At 41.6% G+C, this 23,536-nt stretch overlaps 2 protein-coding genes and 2 non-coding genes across 6 annotated transcripts; all 4 read left to right on the top strand.

The window, feature by feature from the left end:
- The first annotated feature begins 515 nt into the window (after positions 1 to 515).
- Positions 516 to 12,638, top strand: hps4 (HPS4 biogenesis of lysosomal organelles complex 3 subunit 2). 3 transcript variants are annotated; one of them, XM_042100986.1, is made up of 13 exons: positions 516 to 664; positions 1,259 to 1,355; positions 1,850 to 1,940; positions 2,711 to 2,854; positions 3,266 to 3,373; positions 4,887 to 5,003; positions 5,502 to 5,596; positions 6,240 to 6,279; positions 6,619 to 6,752; positions 8,493 to 9,282; positions 10,925 to 11,051; positions 11,463 to 11,574; positions 11,733 to 12,638. In XM_042100986.1, the coding sequence occupies exons 2-13, from the start codon at positions 1,321 to 1,323 to the stop codon at positions 11,902 to 11,904; spliced, it is 1,965 nt and encodes a 654-aa protein (XP_041956920.1). In that variant the 5' UTR covers positions 516 to 664; positions 1,259 to 1,320; the 3' UTR covers positions 11,905 to 12,638. The 3 variants fall into 3 exon arrangements, with proteins under 3 accessions (XP_041956920.1, XP_041956918.1, XP_041956919.1); XM_042100984.1 differs by having other exon boundaries at positions 6,240 to 6,312; XM_042100985.1 differs by having other exon boundaries at positions 539 to 664; positions 1,262 to 1,355; positions 6,240 to 6,312.
- A 300-nt stretch (positions 12,639 to 12,938) lies between these two features.
- si:ch211-170d8.2 (uncharacterized protein LOC571755 homolog) lies at positions 12,939 to 15,451 on the top strand. Its single transcript, XM_042101261.1, has 3 exons — positions 12,939 to 13,970; positions 14,156 to 14,300; positions 14,575 to 15,451. The coding sequence occupies exons 1-3, from the start codon at positions 13,568 to 13,570 to the stop codon at positions 14,927 to 14,929; spliced, it is 903 nt and encodes a 300-aa protein (XP_041957195.1). The 5' UTR covers positions 12,939 to 13,567; the 3' UTR covers positions 14,930 to 15,451.
- A 5,862-nt stretch (positions 15,452 to 21,313) lies between these two features.
- On the top strand, positions 21,314 to 21,424 carry trnal-caa. The gene is made up of 2 exons: positions 21,314 to 21,351; positions 21,379 to 21,424. It is a non-coding gene; the product is annotated as a tRNA-Leu (tRNA).
- Positions 21,425 to 22,832: 1,408 nt separating this feature from the next.
- trnal-caa lies at positions 22,833 to 22,943 on the top strand. Its single transcript has 2 exons — positions 22,833 to 22,870; positions 22,898 to 22,943. It is a non-coding gene; the product is annotated as a tRNA-Leu (tRNA).
- Positions 22,944 to 23,536: the final 593 nt, after the last annotated feature.

The raw sequence follows: 23,536 nt of genomic DNA, 5'->3' as shown, positions 1-23,536 counted from the left end.
ATACCGCCACATCTTTACTTTTCTCTGGGATAGTCTTTTTATACCCAGCCATGGTTCCTTCACCTAATGAGAGAAATGTTACTCCTTTTGTTGTCTTTATCATTACACAACTTTTTCAGCTTTTTGCTGCCCCCATCCCAGCTTTTTTGAGACATGATGCTGGCATCAAATTCAAAATGTGCTATATATTTTCCATGTAATATAGTCTAATTTTTCCCCTTCAACAGTTGATAGCCGGTTGTCTTTGAACTATTCTCAATTAAATAGGGTGACATGATTTGTAAATCATAGCATTCTTTTTTATTCACATTTTACAAAGTGTCCCAATTAATTTGGGTTGTAGAGGGCCCTAGCCTAGGTTCTACTGTTGACATGCTTATTACAGAACTCCTGAGTGCATTGATTATGAATGCATTCCTGTTGTATTTCAGTGCTTCAAGCCAACATCATTGGGTATATCATATCGTGTCTCAGAGCATAGGACTATAAAACCGCTATGTCTTGGCCAGAGAGGAATCTAGACGTTTTGACCCTGCATGCTTGCCTTACTCTTTCTCACATGATTCTTCTCTTGTGACCCACATTCCTCCACAAATCGCTTGACTGGGTCAAAGTGTCTGAAACTTAGGAAATATGGATGTAGTCTCAGGGAATCTACGCTAAAGTAAGTTTAGAAATGTTCAGTAAGTTTGGACGTGCAACGTTATAGTTATGTTAACAGCGTTGTTTTTCTAGAAACGGTTGTTTACCCTAACGTTACTATTGTTGTTGGTTGGTTGATACTAAGCTAATTTAGCTAACTATCTTAGATGTTACTGTACGCATTTTGAACTGATGCGGAGGGAAACACTCCATGTAGCTTAAGTTAGTGTTTTCTCATGATTACTTTTTTGTAGTTGCCCCTTGGTGGTGGTGGTGTGATAACTTAAACACAATTTGAATGTTCGTGTCTTAATTTCGGGACTTTCGGCATCGATTACTTGACCCTGATATAGGCTATCACTGTGTGCTACGCTGAACGAAGAAGTTATGAGGACACCAATGTGTTAAGTTTACGATCAAAGCTCGAAGTTAAAATGGAACTCTAGATACGTTAAGTCGTTTGTCAGATAGCAAGCTGTCAGTGATCATCAGAATAGTTAGCCCAGATGATAAAAAAGCAATGGGGACATGCTAGACTTGTGTTGCTTCTTATGAAATAAAAAAGTGTCTGGATGTTTGTTTATAACTGCACCTATGATCTGTGGTCCCAAACAAGAAGTTATGGCGGAGTTAAGGACGACTTGTATCTGAGTGGTAACACGAACTAATCGACATCTGATGGCCGATTCACCCTGTCCAACAGATTCAAGGAGGTGAGTCAGTCATCTGCAAACTTTGAATTATGTCTCAGCCTGTCAGTGCAATGTGTCTATGTTTCTCTTCTTCGCTCTTTCACTCACTCTCACACACAATGCTCAGCATTTGTCAGAAGTTCCTCATGCACCCTTGGTTCATACACACACTTCTCTGTGTTGGGTATCATCTGACAAACCTACCCTGAAGGGATAGACCGCCTCATTGGTGTTTCATAAATTGTTGGCTACCTTATTAGCCCCTGGGACATTTGCGTTGGACTGTTTGGTCAAATATGTTTCGTCCAGTGACTCAGATTGTGCTTGGGGAATTTATCAAAGTTCACCCCAGTGTCCTAAATACTTACGAGACAGGATTAGTCCAGGAATTATTATACAATAGCCTGACACTGAGACCTTTTTGTTTCTTTTGGTAATTTAGGATCAAACAAAATGTTAATCTAATCACTAGGTAGGCTATGACTAATAATATGTTAATTTATTTCTCTTCTTAGGTGTAATTATTTCCTCCTCTATGATGGGTCCAAGGTCCAGGAGGAAGGGGACCCCACACGAGCGGGCATATGCTTCTTTTACCCAGAGGAGGTAGGTGTACAGGGGCAGCTTAAGGGTTAGCCTACAAGGAGGTGGGCATTGGCTTCTGATCAAGAGAGTATTTTTTTACTGAAGCTCGTTACGGCCCAAACAAAAACTACAGATGGTAAAGAAAAAAAAGACTACAGATGGTTGTGAAATAATTTGACAAATGAGGAACTCTCTGATGTACTAAAAGCCTAGCCTAAAAACTAGAAGAAGTCTTCTGACTGAAAGCTGATGTCAACTGCCTTAAAAAACAACAGATAAAGATGTGGACTTTTTAAATACATGCACTCCTTGTAGGCGAAGCTGTAGATGTTTGTTGAGATTTTGCATTATGTGTCATTTAGCAGACAGACACTCTTATCTTACAGTGAAGTAACTACAGTGGCACAATCCCTGGAGCCACACTGGGTTAAGTTAGCTTGGTGTACATGCTCACAGAGGCGGCAGCTGCTGGGAGTGAACTCACAACCTTCTCATTTCTCTTATGGAAGTTGAGTTCCCTAACCACTAAACCACCACCACCCCTTGTTCCATCTTCTCCCCAGATTTAACCCCTTGATCCTTTTAAAGTGTATTGTTGTGGGGTTCTTTTTTTTTTCCATTTATATGATGGGACAATGAAGACTGATAGGAAGTGAGTGAGTGAGAGAGAGGGGGGGAGAGAGGAAGAGAGAGGGAGAGAGAGAATTTGACCTTGGGTTGGAATCGAGCCTGGGTAAGGGTGTGTACGTAGACCACAGCTCTCCCAACCCCGTGCTCCATCTGTGCCCCAGACTCCACTGGATCAGCAAGAGCTGCTGTGTGGGCAGCTGGCCGGCGTGTGCCGATGCGTCTCGGAGCTGTCCCTCTCACCGGTGCGGCTGCTGCGGCTGCGCAGGAGCAAGTTCGCTGTGCGCATGAAGGAACACTTTCTGTGGGTGAGTAATGTTCAGGGTACAGTATTTTAATGTAATTTAATATACTACTTTTATATGTCATGTTACCACAATGTACTGTATCATTGAAATACCTCAAATTGTCACTTGGAAGTCTGGCTAACTTTTTGTGTGTGGATCTCTTAGCTATCTTAGTTAGACACAAACAGCATAGTGCATTTTTAGTCTTGCACATGGGTGGGTTCTAAGGAATCATCCTTTTCTTCAAAGCATCATTGCACTGTCATCTCACATTATCCCATTCCTTTACTCGAAAAGCCATCCCCAGTATCTCTCAAATTAAAATGTGAATGCTGGAGTATAAACATTCATATTTCTGTCTCTCTCTCTCTCTCTCTCTCTCTCTCTCTCTCTCTCTCTCTCTCTCTCTCTCTCTCTCTCTCTCTCTCTCAGGCTCTCAGTTGTTCTGTTGACATTCCAGATGTGAGTGTGTGTGAACTCTTAGACCAGTTGATCAGTCTCTTCTGTTTCTACAATGGTCCCATACGACAAAGTTACCTGGTACAGTACTGTCTCTTTCTATGAATGTTATACAAATGGCATACAAGGAATTTAAGTGTGCATTTACACATGTGTACTTACACATGTACACATGTATACTGACTGCTTGTACCTTTTTGAAATTAGCTTTGTGTATCATCAGATGCATGGGCAGCACAGCTGACTATTTTGATACTGACAAAAAATGAAACATTGGCATTAAAGGAGAATTCCGGTGTGATATTGACCTAAAGTGTATTGAAACATGATACCGAGTGTGGACGTATGTCTCATAGCCCATCTCGGCTTGTCCCCTGCACTCCAAAATCTGGCGCTAGTTAGCCGATGCTACCAACAGCTTTTTCAATAGTGGTGTGTGGTCAAAAATATCCAGGCAACACTCAGGTGTGAGGAACCACTGCAGGTTTATTCACGATACCGGGAGCAGGTCACTAGCAACAGCATGTTCCAGTAACACAACTCAAAGTTCTCTAGGGCGAAGCCCCATCTTATACATGTTAATTACATTGGTAATACAAATCACATGAGTACAATGGTCTTTTCCAAAAAATCCTCATACATACAGAAATACAACAATACATACTGTATACACTTCTTGGACATAGCATGTGATCCATGCGCCATACGCAAGTCATGGGGCTACTCCAAGTAAGTAGATAATTGGTCAATACAATACATATACATCCTTCAGCATTCTCTTGCCATAGTCTAGTTCCTGTCGGGATATTCCTAATATTACTGCCTAAGGCAGAATACCCTTAACTCGTGACAAAAAGGGTCGCATGACCTTTATTAGAAAATCATGACATGGAGAGAACAAATGACAGACAAAGCAAAGTTGATGCACAGTATTGAATGTATAGAAAGCATACAAAAAATATAAGAAAATGAAATGTTAATCACTTCTATGTAATAAATGTAGATTAGTATTCACTTCTAATACATGTAAAATTATTAATAATCACTTCTAATACATAAAAATGTTAGTAATCCAAAATTTCTCCTTCAGGTGCTTCGGCATCGGGCTAGCCATGCAAATAAATCACTGTTTTACACCCATTTACGAGGCTCAATGTATCTCCACACTTCATTGGTAGACTTCCGAAGGCCCTGACATTTAAAACGAGACATTGAGAACTTTGAAAAAGCACTGGTAGTTTACTTACAAGACGATTTATACAGACAGTATCTTCACGAAGTTTAGCGTTTGCAGCCATCTTGAATTTAGTCACGATAAGTCGAGCAACGAGTAAGAATGAACAGGTATGATAAGGGATCAGATTCCAAAAATAATTCAGTGGAAATGCATGGATTCCAGTTGCTGCTACTGTCACATAAATAAAGTAGAAAAGTAATGAGGTGTTTTAATTGCTTATGGATGTAGGAGTGGACAATGACAACGGCTAACCTTTTTTTTAAAAATAACGTTTAATTTGCTTGAGTGTCAATAAGGTGTTGTGTCTGGTCATCCCTCATCTCCGTCTTTCCCTCCTGCCCTCCGTCCTGATCACAGAGGCATAGTCGGGCTGATTTGGCGGTGCGCTGGGCCAGGTATCTCACACACCTGCAGGGAGGCTCCTCAGAGCTCCATCACATCTTCAGCTGCCTGAGGACCATTGACTCCACACACGTACTCATCCCAGCATTCACACTAAACACTAAACTCACTCTCAGGGATTCACACACACACACACACACACATACACACACACACACACACACACACACCGTTTTACACATTGTGATAAGTCACACGCACACATGCTACCACATGCATACCACATGTCAGTAGTTAATGTTTCCAAGACTTTTTAGTGTTTTTAGTGTATGAGTCCCCCTACCCCAAAAGTAAAAAAAAATGCCTGCCTCAGTAAGGTTTAAGATCCTACCCAATCTGGTTCATTCAAATTTAGCTGGTTGATTCTCTCTGCATAAAAATGATCACATGGACCTCACATGGACCACATATTTCACACTAAACTCTTACACAACGCATTAACTGAATTTACCATGAGATTTACACACATATAGATATATATATATATATATATATATAACAGCATATTCAAGAAAGCTCCACAGTAAGGGCTGTTCTGCCTCTGTAACTTTTTTTTTATCTTTCCTGCAGATTGATCCTCTCTTACTTTTGAAGGCTGCCCTAATTTTGCAGGCATGTCAGCGGTGCCCCCTAGTGTTGGCAGGATGCATACTCTACAGAGGCAGGTAAATCATGGCTTCAGTTTTACATTTAATTGATCAAAAAACAGTTTGGTAAACAAGTATCCGTTTTTTATCTTCAAAATCTTATCTAATTTATCTTTTTGACATTTCTCAACAAGTTCAGATGCAGATTATACCAAGGCTAACTTCAGCCAATCAATTATCAGCATTCAGAAGCTGAAGTTCACATACAAAAAGTAACCAAAGCTGCCATCTTTGCCCAAATAAGGAGATCTGGTTGTTAATTGAACCTAACTGCCTATGACAAGTTGCATTGCAAGTTAGCTCTGAGGTAGCAAAAATGAAAGTGTGCCATCTTAACGTACCGAAGATCACAGTATCCACAAGAAGGTAGAGGACAAAAGTGTGTAAAGCAAAATGTCTGCATTTCTGATTGCTTCGTCCCTGCGAGAGTTTAACAGGTATGATAATTCAAAATCCTCATGTTATTTTCTTACAGGAAAAATGTCAAGATACTGGATCTCCTTATATGGGCAAAGATGGTAGCTTTTTTGTAGACGAACTTCAGAGGTCTATTGCTGATGTTCTGTATGACTCACCAACATTTCTGTCAGGATCCTGTTTTGCTTGTTTTTGATATCATTTTAATTCAATAAATTTAATTTGCACTGATTTTGTTTTACAGGGTTGTGAGTACTCAGATGCCTCCTGATTTAACAGTGAAGGTGATGGTCCATGAAACAGAGAGCTACAATCAAGTATGCATGTGTTTCATGTTACATTGCTGTGATTAAACTCTAAAACTCTTAATTAAATTCATTTAAAACTGTATTACATGCGTGAGACCAACTACCCGCTATCAATTCACTTCTTGTAGTCATTTTGTAGTAATTCAGCAGAAGCGTCCAATCAACATCAGTGCAGAGAACAGCACACTCACTCTTTTCTCAGCAATTTTGGCTTCTGGGAATATTAAGTCCATGACCCAACATGACTGATAACATCAACCATGCAGAATCACCACACAGCAGTGAGACTGACAACACACTCTGTTTTTCTTGTAGGACCATAGGCCTGCGGCCAATGGGATCAGCAGTGCTTCTGGTACGCCCTCTCCCTGCACAGGAACCACGCCAGTGTTCCTCACCCCTGCCGAGCTTCAGGCGCTGCGCAGCCCCCCTGTGGACAGGACTTGCAGGTACGGTCTCAAACATGTCACAACCCGAGACTTAGCCAGGTCCATCGTACATTCTATAAGTAGGAGTTTTTTTTTTGTTTTTGTTTTTTTTTTAACCAAATAATAGAAAATAATAAGAGGTGGTAGAATACAATTATTTTATACTATTTATACAAAATGAATATAAAATGTAATTGTATGAAAATAGTAAAATTTCCACAACAAAATTAGTCTGGTTTATTGGATATTTATAATCCACAGACCTTAGGGTTTAAAACAAGGGGTCATTTGTTCAATTCTGTTTAGCCAACTCAGAGATATAGGCCAAAATGTAAAAGCTATCCTCATCTCAGCAAAACAAAAACAAATTTTAAGAAAACCAGCTATAAAGTTTGTGAAGTGTAAATGAGCATATTCTGTATATTTCCTCTCAACCAATCACCACAAGACGATGCATCCTGATAAAGTTCCCTTTGCCTTTGGAATTAAAATAGCCGCAGTGCTGTCTCTGTCAATCTCTGTTGTACGTTCTCCAAAGAAATCCGTAGCCAAAGATTGAATTGCTTCAGAATCTGAAAAGATTCGAACTACACAGCGCAGCATGTGCTCCATTCACGCAGGTGGTAAAACTCGTGAGGCATTCGTAGTTAACTATAACTTGTGAGGTAGCCTATAATGTTCGATCAACTTCTGAAGACGACAAGGACATCAATAGCCTAATGCTTAATGCATAGCCTAATGTTTGTGTTTTAAATAGGCCGCTAACTCCAAAACATATTGAATCGGGTGCAATCTCTGTGAGGAATCTGGTCAGCAACAACCGTATGTTTAGTTTCGTTGCATAAGTAGGTTAGGTTGCCTTTTTTCCTCCTAAATCTCTTGGCTCAAATAGAAATTTTCTTCAGAATAATTACAAGTAGATAGCCTATTTATGATGACTTCTTGAAGAGGCCGAAAGCCAAAACACGAAGTTATCAGACCAAAGAAAACGGAAACTTTCTTGTTCTCACACAACAAGCGTCTGAACGAGGAAGAAAAACATCAACTTTTTTGTCCAAACTTTAATGCGCAGCCTACACATATTTCTAGGTCGTTTTACAGTAAGATACGTCTATGAATGATAGATGAGAGGTAAAGGAATGTGTTTGTGGTGAAATTAGAAAATGCATTATATCTTGACATGGACTCATTTCGTCGTGGCACGCTAGCCTGGGTTTTCCCATGCTGCCTTACACACGCAATTTTATTCACGCTGCTAGGCAGCCTGTATTCCATGGACTTCGTTTTCACCTCAACGAAGGAACCAATCACAGAACGGAGGGAGGGCAGCAAGACGATGACGACACACCGAAGCGGTTATGAGCTACGTACAGACGCATTTGATAGACATTCGTAGCGCCCAATAAATGGCTCTGGGCGTTCGTAAACCACGTTTCAAATACGAGAAAATGAATGTCTAGTTCCCAGACCCCATCTCAATGAGATGAGGTTTGCCGTTAGCCAGGCTAGTGGCACGCCTCAAATGGTAGTTATTTTAGTCTGTATGTTTTAATCACATTTTTCTCAATGTCACCACAGTAGTTGACTGTTGGATTTGTGCTTTTAATTTAACTCCCTTAAATCATCTCCAATTATCTTATCTGGAGTCTTGAAAAATAAACATCCACACAGGGTCTTCACAGGGTTATATATTTAATGTTGAAAAATAAATCTCATACACTGTCTCTTCATCATGTCTGTTTGTATATCTGTCTTTCTCAGGTCTCACTGTACGCCTCAGCCCCCACCTCGACCAAGAAAGTCTCGCCTTCTGTCACGGACTCTCTCTGACACTCCCCCCGCTGAACCGGCTGCTGCTACTCTGGACCCCCAGTTCAGCCCCGTTCACCAGCCGGAGAACACCGGCCCTGCCAACGCCAAGTCACATGACCACGGTCTGTCCAATGGGATCGCGTCTTGTGAACTGAAGGAGGAAGGGGTAAAAAGTAAGATGGCTAATGGCTGTGTCAGAAAGGTGGAGATGGGGACGGGTCGAAGCAAGATGGAGGCAAGCACCGACTTGATCCTGCAGAATGGAAACGGACGCCACACAAACGGCCATCACAAGGAACCAGCCTCCAGCTGCCACTCTGACCAGAGCTCCTGTGAGGACGAGCTGTCAGACACAAGCCATCACGAGCTGCTGTTGAACTGGTCTGAGCCGTTAATCCGATTGGACTCCCCAGAGACCATACTAGAGAAGAAGATGAAGAAGCTGAACATGACAAAAGACAACCAGGAGAGCGATGAGGAGGAGAGAAAAGCAAACATGAAGAACGGTGGAAGAAAGATTGAGCTGAACGGTGGGGAAGGTGTGAAGGATGGAGAGAAGAGAGAGACTGGGATGCAGGGCAGAGTGGAGGGTGGGGTGGGAGAGCTCTCGTCATCGTTGGAGTCAGAATCGGAGGTGTTGCTGCCCATGGCCCTGTACCAGCATAGGGTGAGAGCGCTGGTTCTTGCCCTGCTGGTGGAACCTCACTTCCACAGTGACCAGGCAGCTGTGGAGGAAGTGGTAAGTGACTGTGTGCGTGCGTGCGTATGTGCACACAGATGCTCTATCTGAAACTATTTGAAACATGCACAGCATTTTTTTAAACTCAGTCATGCACTTTCAATAATTGATTATTAGTCTAAAACTGCATCAAACTATAAAATGGCTGTGCCCCTTCTCTGGGACCCGTCTGTCAGGTTTATTTCATTGAAATTCTGGAATGATACCGATAGCGATATTTAAAATTTCACTTTGGCCGATAACGATACTGCTAATATTATTTTTTTTTATACACCTTGGCTGGCAAAAAAGTATTCAAAATACATTTCAATTTTTTTCAACAAGAAAATTAGAAGAGAGAGCATTAAGAAAGAGCATAAAATTATTTTTTCAATGACGGTGGAATTTCCCCCTTAGATTCTTCATGTAGGGGGAATTTACACAATTTAGGCGGGGGGGTGGGGGGGGGGTCATCAGTAATATTGAATATAAAATGATGGCTTGTGTCATGTTTCTATTTCATATATTTTGAAATTCATATAAAGTGTATTTAGTTAATAATGTATAGTCTTTTATAATCTGCATAATTACTAGTAGCTAAACATATTTCGTAAATAATGTATAGTATTTTATAATCTTCAGAATTACTAGTAGCTAAACATATATTTAGTTATTTGAATACTTTATTTTTAAACTATAACACTTAGGCATATCTTTAATGTGGTGTGTAGGTCTAATTGAGTGCACATTGGTGATGTGTATAGGTGTAATTGAGTGCATGTCACTTTAAGAAGTATGTGAGAGTAATTAGCCTTCAGTTTCACGGTTTTAGGCTAGTGAATAAAAGTTGTGCATACTAGTGCATAAGGATATGTGGATGCAATTCATTATGTTTTCTACATCATTAGATGAAATAAATGTTCAAAAAACTAACAAGTCGAAGAAAATCTTTCTGGGATCATAGAAGAGATAAGTGTCTTGCAATGTTCATTAATGATTTCAGTGAGCACTAGGCTACTGACAGACGTGACCTGAGCTAGTTAGCAAGGAGCTCTCCAAATGTAAAAGTTTGTCATGGTTGCGTAGCCTATAAGCGCAAAGTATTTCTTGCTCTCTCTCACTCTCTCTGTCTCTCTCTCTCTCTCTGTGTGTGCGTGTCTGCGTGAGGCTATGTTCAATTCAACTCGGTAGTTGATCCATCTGGTCAGTAGCCCCGCATTCACACCACGTCATGATTAGATTAACGTCATCAGACATGCTGTAAAGTGTATGCGGTGATTTCTCGCATTATGATGGCTAGAGTTGCGGGACTTGAACAAATTATGCGCAATACCCTCAATCCCGCAGTGAAATGTAAGCCCTGGAGAGAAAAGAAAAGAACTTTAATCTTGCATATCCCTCTGCTACTCCCTATGGAAAGTTTTCAGATCTGCACTCTTAGAATAGGTTGGCGACGCTTATCAGCGATTTAGTCGTGACCAGCATATTTGAAAATATCGGCCGTTTTGCAGGTGGCCGATGGCAGCAAAAACGGCCCATATCTGCTGATACCGATAGCCTGCCGATATATCGGTGCATCACTAGCACAGACCATCCTAAAGAGTTTGTGTTGATGTTGATGCTGTATTTATATGAGATGTGTCTGGTTGTGTTCTTTGTGCAGTACCACAGCAGCCTGGCATCTCTGAATGGACTGGAGGCTCACCTGGGGACCAGTACAGCTGGGGGCCTGGGGCCCCTTGGGCCTTACACTTTCGCTCATTACGACAGCATCCAGAACACACTCACTAGTAAGAGACTTTTCACACAGACAAACACATAATCTCTCAATCGCTCATGCAAACAGAACATTAATGAACTCGGGCACGAACACACAAGCAAACCTGCAGGAATTGTTGTTATGAAGCTGTTACTATACAAACATGAACACTCAATACAATATTCAGTTATTTCCTTCTACCAGACTCTTCTCGCTCTCTCTTTCTCACACACACACACACACACACACACACACTATATAAACAAACAGGCACAACTGCAACTAGAACACATCGACTATCACACACACATGTCCCAGATGAGAATGAGTAACAGATGAGAATGTGTGTGTGTGTGCACACGTGACGTGTGTAGTTGCTTGTTTTTTTTACATTGCAATCGCACCACTATTCACCCGCTACGTGTTGTCTATGTGTCTGCAGCCAACCTGTCTGGACGGTCAGTTGCACCTCACGATCGCTCCTTTGTGAGGGCCACAGCCCTTCTCCACTCCCATTTCTCTCAAACACAGACTCTGCAGGAAGCTATTGTCAGGTGAGTGTGTGTGTGTGTGTGTGTGTGTGTGTCTGGGGGGAGGTTCGGTGCCGCTGTTTTATTTAAATGATCAGAGCACAGAGGTTTAATGTCTCTTACTGCTCTTATTTACTCCTATTGATGAAATGTATAAGTGTGTGTGTGTGTGTGTGTGTCAGGAGTGCGGGGGCAGCTGTATATGGCACGCGCAGCACAGCTCAAGAGACCTACTTCCTGCAGCACGCCACCTCAGTCAGGAACTCTGGCATCCCCAACCACCAGGACAGCGCTTTCTCTCTGCCCAGCAAAGCCCGCCATCGGCTGCTCAAGCATGGGGTCAACCTGCTTTGAGCGCCGTGGGGGCTTAAAAAGCAAGTCGCGGATAATTAGAGGAGCTTTTGAGCTGATCTTACCACCTATGTGCATCAACACATGAAAGTTTCTTTACAAAGCACGCATTCCTGCCTCTCTGCCTTTCTTGTACTGATGTGGGTGGCATGTCTTTTTAAGGGTTAATCTCTGGCACAAAGTAGTATACAAGCTGTAAGAACCCTGTGCTGCACAAGTAAACTGTTTTATTTTTATTTTCTAGAAAAGACTATTAAAGATATTTTTTGTTATCATAGGAGTACTCTTGAAACTCATGCTGCACTTTTCTCAATGTAAACAGAGATTTAACATGACACATATGCACACTCCATAAAACATTTTCTAATTTTCTTAAATTATAAGTAGGTACATGTTGTAAGCTATGTTATTTGTATATGCAAATGTTGCTGGTGCTTTATTTTCACACACTGATCCTGATCCACATGTTTCAAAGTGGGCAGAGCATTTCCACCCTATTTGTTGTCTCCCCTCTCTTTGCAGTCTGAAATGGGCAAACCCCCACTATTACACAAGCTTTCATTCATAATGGTCTTGACAAGGGGTGGGAAGTAGGCCAGCACCAAGCTTGAACAAAATGTACAGTGGAATTATAGAAAGGCAGTTTTTGTCTTTATACATTGATTTTAATATATTAAGAAGACTTTTGAAATGTTGTACAATGTGCCTTCTGGAAAATAAAGATTCTTGTTATTAAAGGTGTGGTTTGAGAAACTTCAATGGAACATGCTTACGACCAAAACACTGGCCACTGAGAAACCCAAACACGGATGTATTTTAGTGTTAACCGATTCAACAAATTATTTTTTAACACATCACACATATATGCTAATTGACCAGTAACATTTAATTATCATTATTTGTGTCCCTCCTGATCATGTGGCAATTAGTACTAGTCTGTTGAGGGTGCAAATTACGCACCTGTATTCTGACAGTCTGCGCGGTCCCTCATCTCAGGTAGGCTACCACATTCTCGATTATATTTAAATCCGATAAAGTGAGATTTCTCCTCTATGTCTGAATACCACTTTTCTACATAAACATGTAGAAGGGTATCTTCTTTTGTACTTAGGCCTACTACTCATCTTCTTTTGCAGTTGAGGTGAGCTCATTTGAAATTTCTCGGCGGGTTGCCTGCTCATCTGATGGTAGAGGTCACCCACTGAATACGAGCCTTGAAGAAAGTTTTACTATCTCGCGCGATGGGTGTCATTTCTCTTGCTAATGAGTCGCTTGGTAATGGTCCTGATCCAGCGTAATTAGGGGGTCATTACACTTACTGCTGAATGAGAATAGGCTTGGAACCTACGTGCTTTAGTTGCCTCATTATGCGAACGCACCGTAAGGACCGACGGGGAGTGTGAATGGGTAGGCTACTTAAAAGTTCGAACAAAACAGGGGGAGGAGAAATTGGGAGTCCGGTCTCAAATTTCGGTCGACGCAAAACGTAAAAACCTTTGTCGGAGATACGGGAATGAATGTATAACCCCAGTCATTTACACACTTCACTTGGCGCCGTGGAGGGATTCATGCTGGACGGTTGGATAAAACGTTCTGGGGAATATTAAATTACAGTTAAACCATAGGTCATCAACTGTACAATTAAACGACAAGAACTACCACAACAATGGCCGCAGGACATCTTGCACGGATTGTTTTAATCTTTCTGTGTGTCATGGTTTTAATAATAACTGCGCAAAGCCGCGTGCTTCTGGTACAGCGATTTAAATCTGTCAGAGAAAATACGGATTTGCGGATCAATTCGCATCGGCGAGTTCGTCGTGGAAGTGTGGACTCTGACATGGAGCAATGCGCCGTTTTGACTGCACCGTGGAATGAGGCCACCGGACCAGTGGACAGCCAAGAAAAGTTGTATCGCATCAGGGTACATTCCATGTTAGAGGGAAGTGCGCTGCGGACTGTTTTTCCTGAGCAACCGCTTTTCCGCTTCATTAGACGGGTATATCGATGCTGTCAAATGGGATACCACTGTGGAAGTGTGAAGGGAATTCAAGGCCGACTGCATCATGGTAGGAGCATCTCTTATTTAGAATTGGGCAGTCGCTGTTTTTGCCATTTTCTCATTTGCGCTGTTCCTTTACTGATTTTCTGTAGGCCTAAGCAATACAATGAATGACACTGCCTGCCTTTTGGTTGACTATTTATGAAAAGTGTTCAACCTTTTTGACTACCATTACTTCTTTCATTTCCACAGGTACTGATTTAGAGTTCATTCTCAGCCAGGATGTTTTGTCTGTTGCTGTCATTCGAGCTGAAATGCACCTTCACCTCTCAAATCCTCAGCATCTGAAAGTGGAGCCATTAATACTATATCTGGACAAACGCAAGCTACCCACCAGGTGAGATTTCTCCTTTCAAATCATGAATGATGTATTTTTCTATAGTTTTTTGTTGTTTTGTGTTAATTCCTCTCAACTGATTAAAAACTCGTTCTTAACTTTGTCCTAAATCCACTCTGTGCAATATTGTACTAAAAAAAAAATCATGAAATTTTAACTCCATGTTGGTTCTGACTACTTTGATTACTGCCATTGTTCCTCTGAAGAAAGAAAAGCAATAAAATGGCAAGTGTTTTCATCATCTACCCTGACTTTTCTTCCCCTCCCGCTTCAGGTACCACTCAAGGTCTAGAGATGGTTTTGAGGAAACAAAGCTGGACCTCCTCTTCTTCTTCCAAGCACTGCAGCAGACGGTGGGTAGAGTACAAGGAAGCCCCAGCCTGATACACATGCGCCGGGTGGGGGGCCTGACAAGGCCAGGGGCCACAGTGGAGCCCCAGGAAATGGCCCAGGCACTGCAAGACACAGAGGACACGGCATGGGGCGGAGGGGAGACTGCCAGCCCCCTGCTAGAGGCGTTAGAGCTGGGTTTCGCACTGCATTGCTGGAAGAGTGGGAAAGCTGTGCCATGCGAGGCAAATGAAGTTAAATTGCAGCACACCCCATTTATCACTCTCTCATACAGATAGATATGAGTGAGTTGGAAAAGGCTATATCACATAGAGTTGAGTACTACTCTTAATGCTGACAAACATGTGGGCATGCGCACAAACAATGAACCTGCAGTTGGAGGCGATGGATTAGTATCCAAGCTCTCAAATCCTGCGGTCTACTCTCCTTTCTCTTCACTAACAACTGGTGTGAATGGCCTGTGAATATCTCACCATTATCTGGCTTAACACTTCCCTCTAAATGCCCCCTTTTGTCCCCCGGCTCAGCTGGTCAGCTGCATAAAGTTTACTTGGACCTTAAGTGCCCATCTTAAAGGGGATATTGTGCACTTCTCTGAAAGTTGAATATATTAACTTATATTGGTGTTGTTTTGTAAGATAAGATGTTGTCACACTAAACACTGTATATAAGAACATAGTTTATATGAACATGTCTTTTTTAAACAAAACAGTGTGTTTACATCTTAGGATGTTTAAGATATAAAGCATGCAGTTATGTAAAGTTGTAAAGTTATGTAAATAAATCTATTAATTCATAGATTTCCCTCTGTGTGTAGCCTACTTTTATATATTAATGCTTGTGATGTTTTACAAAAATATATATACAGTACATTTGCTAAACAATAGTGTTTTACAAGACATGATTAAATGGACATACAATTCAAACCTCTCTTCATAGGTCCATAATAGTTTCTCTTTCTAAGCGGAATTCAGTTAAAAACATTTCATGATGTCATGACATTCACATCAACTTTGTATGCCTCCATTTTACAAGAGCTTTGATCAGTGTGTGGAGAAAGTAGGCTAGTTGTAGCCTACATATGTGTGGTTTACAACTCACTTAATTCATGTTAGTCATGGAAAGAATATCCATCATTGCAGTGGCCTAATTATTGCTCAAGCTAAAGGGGAAATGGAAGCATAGCCTACTAAGGTGAGTAAAACAATCGTACCTCTATGCAGGCCTGGATCAATGCATCTAGGCTAGATATGGCTGCAGCCTAGGGGCACGTGTGCCAGCCTTCCCATTGGCCATATAAAAGATAAATAATTCGTTCAAATGTCGGAAAGAAGATATGAGAATGGGGCTCAAAAGATAGATAGATAGATACTTTATTGATCCTCAAGGGGAAATTCAAGGAATTTCGCAAAAGCGAAAGGCTCTAAGACAGTGGTCCCCAATCTTTTTCTTCCAAGGGCCAGCTCACTATGCCTGGCTCTAAGAGAGGGCCAGAGACTCAGAGTATATTAGTAACCATAAATAGCTTAGTGCTGTGAACAACAGCAGTCTACCTTAATTGAATATTCCATTACATTTAATCATAGGCTACTGCAATTTAATACCATTGTTAGCTGTGATTATATTGCAATCATGCCATATCAGTGTAAAATGTAGCTCAAATGAAATAATTCTAATAAAAAATAGCATTCCCAAAAGTATTAGCAGGGAGTCCCAAAAGTGTATTTTATTCAAAATGTGTGAACTCTGAACTCTGTGTCTTTGCATACACAGCTCAAGTTGTGAACAAGCAATATCCTACAAATAATTTGAAGTTCTCAAACTATGAGAGTTTTATGAAGTGCTGGCAAAAACATCTGAAATGACCACTTTCACTCACCTGATGAGAACTTTGTGAATTTGTATGAACATTTGAACGAGTGAATAAAATATAGAAAAAAATATCCCAGCAAGTCCCAGAAATATGACTTGAATAGAAGTTAGTTAGTTATTAACAATTAATTGATAAACTTATAGAATACTTTGAGCACTGATGCAGTCAGCATAGGCCTCTTACATTGTTTGCAGGTAGGTCTACATTTCCACCAGTGGACAAAAATAGTATTACATGTGTTCTGTTAAGACTCGCCATAGAGAATGAATGGGGGAAATTACGGAGGTTATAGTTTGACGATGTCGTACTCCCATGCGGGCCAGATGCTATATACCACGGACATGTTTTGGGGGGCCACCCAAAATTAAGTGGCGGGCCGGGCCGTAGTTTGGGGACCACTGCTCTAAGAGCTACAGAACAGCGAGACCAACAGCTCCTGCAAAAAAGGGCTGCTGCCGCCTTGTGTTTGAGTAGCCTAAACCACATGAGGAAAACAGAGAACTGTCATGCAAGGGATTCTAACAATGCTCATAAACCCCATAATCGCAATATTGAGTTATTCTGAACAAAGTCAATAGTCGGAATATTAAAGTCTGTGTAAACGTAGTGTCACGGTTGATGGAGATAACGTTACAACTCTGAGAACACTAGCCATATGCTAACGACAGCGGCAATGTCCATGCATCACATTCAGAGCACCGCGACTTTGTCAATAAAAAGCGCTCTTTTTCAAAACTGGGACGTTAAAATAAAGGTCCAATGAGCCGCAGATTGAAACAACTGTCTCTGGTGTCCATTGATATCCTGCACGAATTGGATTTGACGAAAGACTTCTAAAGGTAGGAGGCTAGTTCATAGGCCTAACTGCTTTGTTGTCGATTATTATAGCCTAAACTGTCTGCTGGTGTAGCAAATCGTAGGCTATATGGCTTTTGTTTGATGTTGGTTGTTGCTGTAAGGAAGTTGTCTGCATGGATGTCTTGTCTGAGTATTTGGTGGTTCAATTGCTGCATTTTAGGATGCTGCCTGGTGTGAGTAGGCTTGTTTGGTGTTCAGCTGTTGCTGTACCAACATTGCAGTGATGTATGAGTATCTGGTGGTTCAGTTGTATGTTGCATTTTGTGGGAGGGGGCCTCACAGAAAATGTGGTCCATGACCACCTTAATCCGCCCTTGAACCTATGTGTAGTCATAGTTATTATAACTCACTCATCATATGAGTTATTCATTCTCCCAGTTCATCAGTAGTAAGGAATGCAATGCTTGAAGATGGTAGGGAAAAAAATAAAAGTTAACAGTTGATGATATTGATATACTGATACCCACTGAGGAAAGCCACGTATAACAGGTTTATTGGACATATTTATTTTGATGGCCCACCCCAGGGCCTGCCACCACCAAATGCAGATGGCAATTTATTTATCTGACAACTTTACATAATCTTAACAGACTGCTTAAATATTTTTTATGGAGGTTTGTTGATCGAGTGCCAGACATGTCATACAAAATTAGCTAGATGATATAAGCTATACATACAATTAGGGAATCCAGAATTAAACTCTTCTGAACTGACGTGATTGGCATAGACAAAACTTTGATAGATGACTGAACCCATCTAAACCCACTATAAAATAGTCTATATCAATAATAATCAATCTTTATTAATTAATAACAAAATTATGAAAAATGCAAAAATGCAATGCAAATGTAGAAATAGCCTAATAACAAAGCAAAACACTGTGTTGTATCTGTTGAGAAACAAGCAATAGTATCCATTTTACTTGAGGACTGGTCAAAGTAAAAAAAAAAAAAAAAAAGCAAAGATTCTAGAGCGCTACGCTCTAAGATCTGTGGTGTTAAGCATAAACAGAAAACAAATCACCAAAGTGTCCAGAGTTGTATTTACAAGTGCTTTTCTTCTACAAAAGCATTGTTGCAGGCTTCCCATGAGGTCCAGATCTTGTGATCATCGGCATTATCCGCAGTTAGATTTACATAGCGGTTCCGGCAGCTCCTGCTTCACAAAAAGCGATTTGGGCCTTCCTTGCATGAAGTAACTCTCCACAGGTCAGCTTCTGGTCTGCCTAGGGTGTCCTCCAGCTTTGCTTTGTCCTCTTTGTATAAATGAAAGCTGCCTTTTTTCCCCAATGGCTGAGACAGATGAAGGCTGGATATTCCATTGCCCATGGTCTGTAGTGCCTGTAGGCTGCTGTCTAACCCTGTGAATTGCAAAAATGAATGTGGGTAATTACTGTCTCACCATTACTATCACTATATATGTGCAAACATTATGTTGTGGTTTTTGTACAATTACAAAGCAAGAACATATATGAACAAATTATTATATTATAAATTATTTATAATATAAATATAAAAATATAATAACAAATATTATGTATAAAGAATATTTAAAAGTAGTACCTTACACAAGTGTAGTTTGGTTATCTGCTCTGTTGGAGGGTGTCTCTCTGGAGGTGGTTACTCTTGAAATGAGCTACTTATATCAACCTTTCACCATACCATCTCAGGGAGGCCATTCAAAGGTGTGAGCTGTAGCTGTGTTGTCGGCATCTCTGACGGGATTAAAATAATCATATACATATTCAAGTACATCAGACTGATAGATTTCTTGATTGACTGATTAAATACATTAAAACTTGTTTAATGACAATAAAATCCCAACAGCTACTGGGAAATCAACAATTGAGTAATTGATGACTTCTCTGATCTTAGTAATGGGTTTAAGCTGCTTAACACCTTCCAAATGTAATTAAAGACAATGGCCTGTAGCACATAGTTTCAACAGTAGAGAAGGGGGAAATCATTGACATGTTTAATATACAGTAGACTATGTTTAATCAATTGCTGAGTTCCAGGATTGTACATACTCTAATTTGTTCTAGAACATGTTAAAGCTTGAATAAACACTTACAGTGTTCAACAAATTTGAAGGTGAATGCATTACCAATAATCTCTATCCTCAAAATCTTAAAACCAGTGGCAGTGGGAAAAACTAATTTTAAGACAAAATGTATTTCTAAGATAACAATAAACTTACCTCAAGTTTTCTGAAAATGCATAAAAATGCCATCATAGAAAGACATCGATTTCAACTTAATTTGAATCTAAATGTCCACAAAAGCTCAAACTAGTATGAAAACTATCCAATAAAATAACTTCCCAGCACTGCAAAAACTGATATCTAACCAAATGTAATAATCTTATATTAAGATAAAAAAAATCTAGTTGGTATAGTTCTTAGTGTAAAGATACTTACTTTGAGCTTTCTCATACAATATTTTATGTCAGTAGTGTGTTGCAGAACCATCTGAAAAGAGATGACGTACAAGTCCATGTTTCCTTCCCTGATTCGTTGTGCTCGTTTCATGTGATGATGGCCATGCTGCTTTTTGAGAAGTACATTTATTCGTTTGACAGCCATACAGTGAATGGCAATGGAGTATAGCCTACATGCAACTTAAAGACGCTGTAGTTATTATATAGCCTACTGTAACTGTGTATGTGATAAATAAATCCCTCTTGATCATTAAAAGCACTGTTTAGGCTATGTTTTATAATGTCAATCACATGAGGTAGGCTAATTTATTTGTTTGTCGTTCGTCAACGAAGCTATCTGGCGGATTGGGAATTCCTTCAAGTAAGTAAGCTGGAGTAGGCCTATTTCACTACAATAGCGATTTTTAAGCTCATGTAAAGAAGCAATCAACACATCAAAGAAAAACTTATTTAAATTAATAAGTTGATTTCGTTGAATGAGTTGATTTCGGTCTTTATACAATGACCAATATTAAAAAAAAAACTCATCTGAAAAGGATGTGGGCATGACGATACCCTATTGCTGGAAGCAGGCCTCTGCAGCAGCTGTGTGCAGTTGCGTTTGCCGAGACACTCCGAGACCTGAAAGCAAATGCTTCAACTGAAAATGAAAGGACTGATGAAAATGTGTCTCCACAGCCTCCTCCACAAAAAACACAAGCTTCGAGCAGCTCGTCTCATTTTAGCTCTTCCAGTCAGGATGGCCGAGCGGTCTAAGGCGCCAGACTCAAGGCGACGTGCCTTCCTCAGGCAAGGGATTTCTGGTCTCCGAATGGAGGCGTGGGTTAGAATCCCACTTCTGACATAGGCTTTTATTTGAAGTGGCAATGGACAGACCCATCGCAGGGAAGTGGTTGTGCGAGAAAAGACGTCAAAATGGACACCGGTGAGGCTGACTGGCTATTTTCCAACACCAAGTCCTCCATGGAAGATTAGCTGATTTTACTCAACGGAACACAATGAAATCTGCTCTTTTACTACAGACCTGACTATTTTTGCTACCACCCAAAATTTTGGCACAAGGTTTAATTGCATTCAGTTGAGAGCGGTGCCTTTGCCACTCCAGAGAGTGAAGACAGTCAGACAGGTAAAAGAAATGCTTGAGTTCAGCAGTGTTGAGGGCGTTTCAGCCGCAGTGTGATACAAAATAAGCAACAGTCTGGTCCACCTAGCTGTGCAGGGGGTATAGCTCAGTGGTAGAGCATTTGACTGCAGATCAAGAGGTCCCAGGTTCAAATCCTGGTGCCCCCTCAAACATGCACGCAAGCTGGCGTGCTTAAGTGCGTTTGCCTAACTGTTTTGCCGTTTTTGTGTCAGCCTGGTAAACTGGTCACTCCGTGACCTGAAAGCAAATGCTTCAACTGAAAATGAAAGGACTGCTGAAAATGTGTCTCCTCAGTCTCCTCCGCAAAAAACACAAGCTTCGAGCAGCTCGTCTCACTTTAGCTCTGCCAGTCAGGGTGGCCGAGCGGTCTAAGGCGCCAGACTCAAGGCGACGTGCCTTCCTCAGGCAAGGGATTTCTGGTCTCCGAATGGAGGCGTGGGTTCGAATCCCACTTCTGACATAGGCTTTTATTTGAAGTGGCAATGGACAGACCCATCGCAGGGAAGTGGTTGTGCGAGAAAAGACGTCAAAATGGACACCGGTGAGGCTGACTGGCTATTTTCCAACACCAAGTCCTCCATGGAAGATTAGCTGATTTTACTCAACGGAACACAATGAAATCTGCTCTTTTACTACTGACCTGACTATTTTTGCTACCACCCAAAATTCTGGCACAAGGTTAAATTGCATTCAGTTGAGAGCGGTGCCTTTGCCACTCCAGAGAGTGAAGACAGTCAGACAGGTAAAAGAAATGCTTGAGTTCAAGAGTGTTGAGGGCGTTTCAGCCGCAGTGTGATACAAAATAAGCAACAGTCTGGTCCACCTCGCTGTGCAGGGGGTATAGCTCAGTGGTAGAGCATTTGACTGCAGATCAAGAGGTCCCAGGTTCAAATCCTGGTGCCCCCTCAAACATGCACGCAAGCTGGCGTGCTTAAGTGCGTTTGCCTAACTGTTTTGCCGTTTTTGTGTCAGCCTGGTAAACTGGTCACTCCGTGACCTGAAAGCAAATGCTTCAACTGAAAATGAAAGGACTGCTGAAAATGTGTCTCCTCAGTCTTTTCCGCAAAAAACACAAGCTTCGAGCAGCTCGTCTCACTTTAGCTCTGCCAGTCAGGGTGTCCGAGCGGTCTAAGGCGCCAGACTCAAGGCGAAGTGCCTTCCTCAGGCAAGGGATTTCTGGTCTCCGAATGGAGGCGTGGGTTCGAATCCCACTTCTGACATAGGCTTTTATTTGAAGTGGCAATGGACAGACCATCGCAGGGAAGTGGTTGTGCGAGAAAAGACGTCAAAATGGACACCGGTGAGGCTGACTGGCTATTTTCCAACACCAAGTCCTCCATGGAAGATTAGCTGATTTTACTCAACGGAACACAATGAAATCTGCTCTTTTACTACAGACCTGACTATTTTTGCTACCACCCAAAATTTTGGCACAAGGTTTAATTGCATTCAGTTGAGAGCGGTGCCTTTGCCACTCCAGAGAGTGAAGACAGTCAGACAGGTAAAAGAAATGCTTGAGTTCAGCAGTGTTGAGGGCGTTTCAGCCGCAGTGTGATACAAAATAAGCAACAGTCTGGTCCACCTCGCTGTGCAGGGGGTATAGCTCAGTGGTAGAGCATTTGACTGCAGATCAAGAGGTCCCAGGTTCAAATCCTGGTGCCCCCTCAAACATGCACGCAAGCTGGCGTGCTTAAGTGCGTTTGCCTAACTGTTTTGCCGTTTTTGTGTCAGCCTGGTAAACTGGTCACTCCGTGACCTGAAAGCAAATGCTTCAACTGAAAATGAAAGGACTGCTGAAAATGTGTCTCCTCAGTCTCCTCCGCAAAAAACTCAAGCTTCGAGCAGCTCGTCTCACTTTAGCTTTGCCAGTCAGGATGGCCGAGCGGTCTAAGGCGCCAGACTCAAGGCGACGTGCCTTCCTCAGGCAAGGGATTTCTGGTCTCCGAATGGAGTCGTGGGTTCGAATCCCACTTCTGACATAGGCTTTTATTTGAAGTGGCAATGGACAGACCCATCGCAGGGAAGTGGTTGTGCGAGAAAAGACGTCAAAATGGACACCGGTGAGGCTGACTGGACCACAACACCAAGTCCTCCATGGAAGATTAGCTGATTTTACTCAACGGAACACAATGAAATCTGCTCTTTTACTACTCACCTGACTATTTTTGCTACCACCCAAAATTCTGGCACAAGGTTAAATTGCATTCAGTTGAGAGCGGTGCCTTTGCCACTCCAGAGAGTGAAGACAGTCAGACAGGTAAAAGAAATGCTTGAGTTCAGCAGTGTTGAGGGCGTTTCAGCCGCAGTGTGATACAAAATAAGCAACAGTCTGGTCCACCTCGCTGTGCAGGGGGTATAGCTCAGTGGTAGAGCATTTGACTGCAGATCAAGAGGTCCCAGGTTCAAATCCTGGTGCCCCCTCAAACATGCACGCAAGCTGGCGTGCGCAAATGCGTTTGCCTAACTGTTTTGCCGTTTTTGTGTCAGCCTGGTAAACTGGTCACTCCGTGACCTGAAAGCAAATGCTTCAACTGAAAATGAAAGGACTGCTGAAAATGTGTCTCCTCAGTCT

The sequence above is a fragment of the Alosa sapidissima genome, chromosome 8, assembly GCF_018492685.1.
Source record: "Alosa sapidissima isolate fAloSap1 chromosome 8, fAloSap1.pri, whole genome shotgun sequence".
Classification (NCBI taxonomy): domain Eukaryota; kingdom Metazoa; phylum Chordata; class Actinopteri; order Clupeiformes; family Clupeidae; genus Alosa; species Alosa sapidissima.
Note: the sequence above shows the minus strand (reverse complement) of the source record. Positions and strands in the feature narration are given on the sequence as shown.

Bases quoted from the DNA above. Each gene is read 5' to 3' on its own strand.
- hps4 (XM_042100984.1), top strand. From the start codon at position 1,321: ATGGCCGATTCACCCTGTCCAACAGATTCAAGGAG. The intron at 1,941-2,710 runs GTAGGTGTACAG...TCTGTGCCCCAG, and splicing joins GCTTCTTTTACCCAGAGGAG to ACTCCACTGGATCAGCAAGA. The intron at 9,283-10,924 runs GTAAGTGACTGT...TTCTTTGTGCAG, and splicing joins AGGCAGCTGTGGAGGAAGTG to TACCACAGCAGCCTGGCATC.
- si:ch211-170d8.2 (XM_042101261.1), top strand. From the start codon at position 13,568: ATGGCCGCAGGACATCTTGCACGGATTGTTTTAATCTTTCTGTGTGTC. The intron at 13,971-14,155 runs GTAGGAGCATCT...TCATTTCCACAG, and splicing joins TCAAGGCCGACTGCATCATG to GTACTGATTTAGAGTTCATT. The intron at 14,301-14,574 runs GTGAGATTTCTC...CTCCCGCTTCAG, and splicing joins AAACGCAAGCTACCCACCAG to GTACCACTCAAGGTCTAGAG.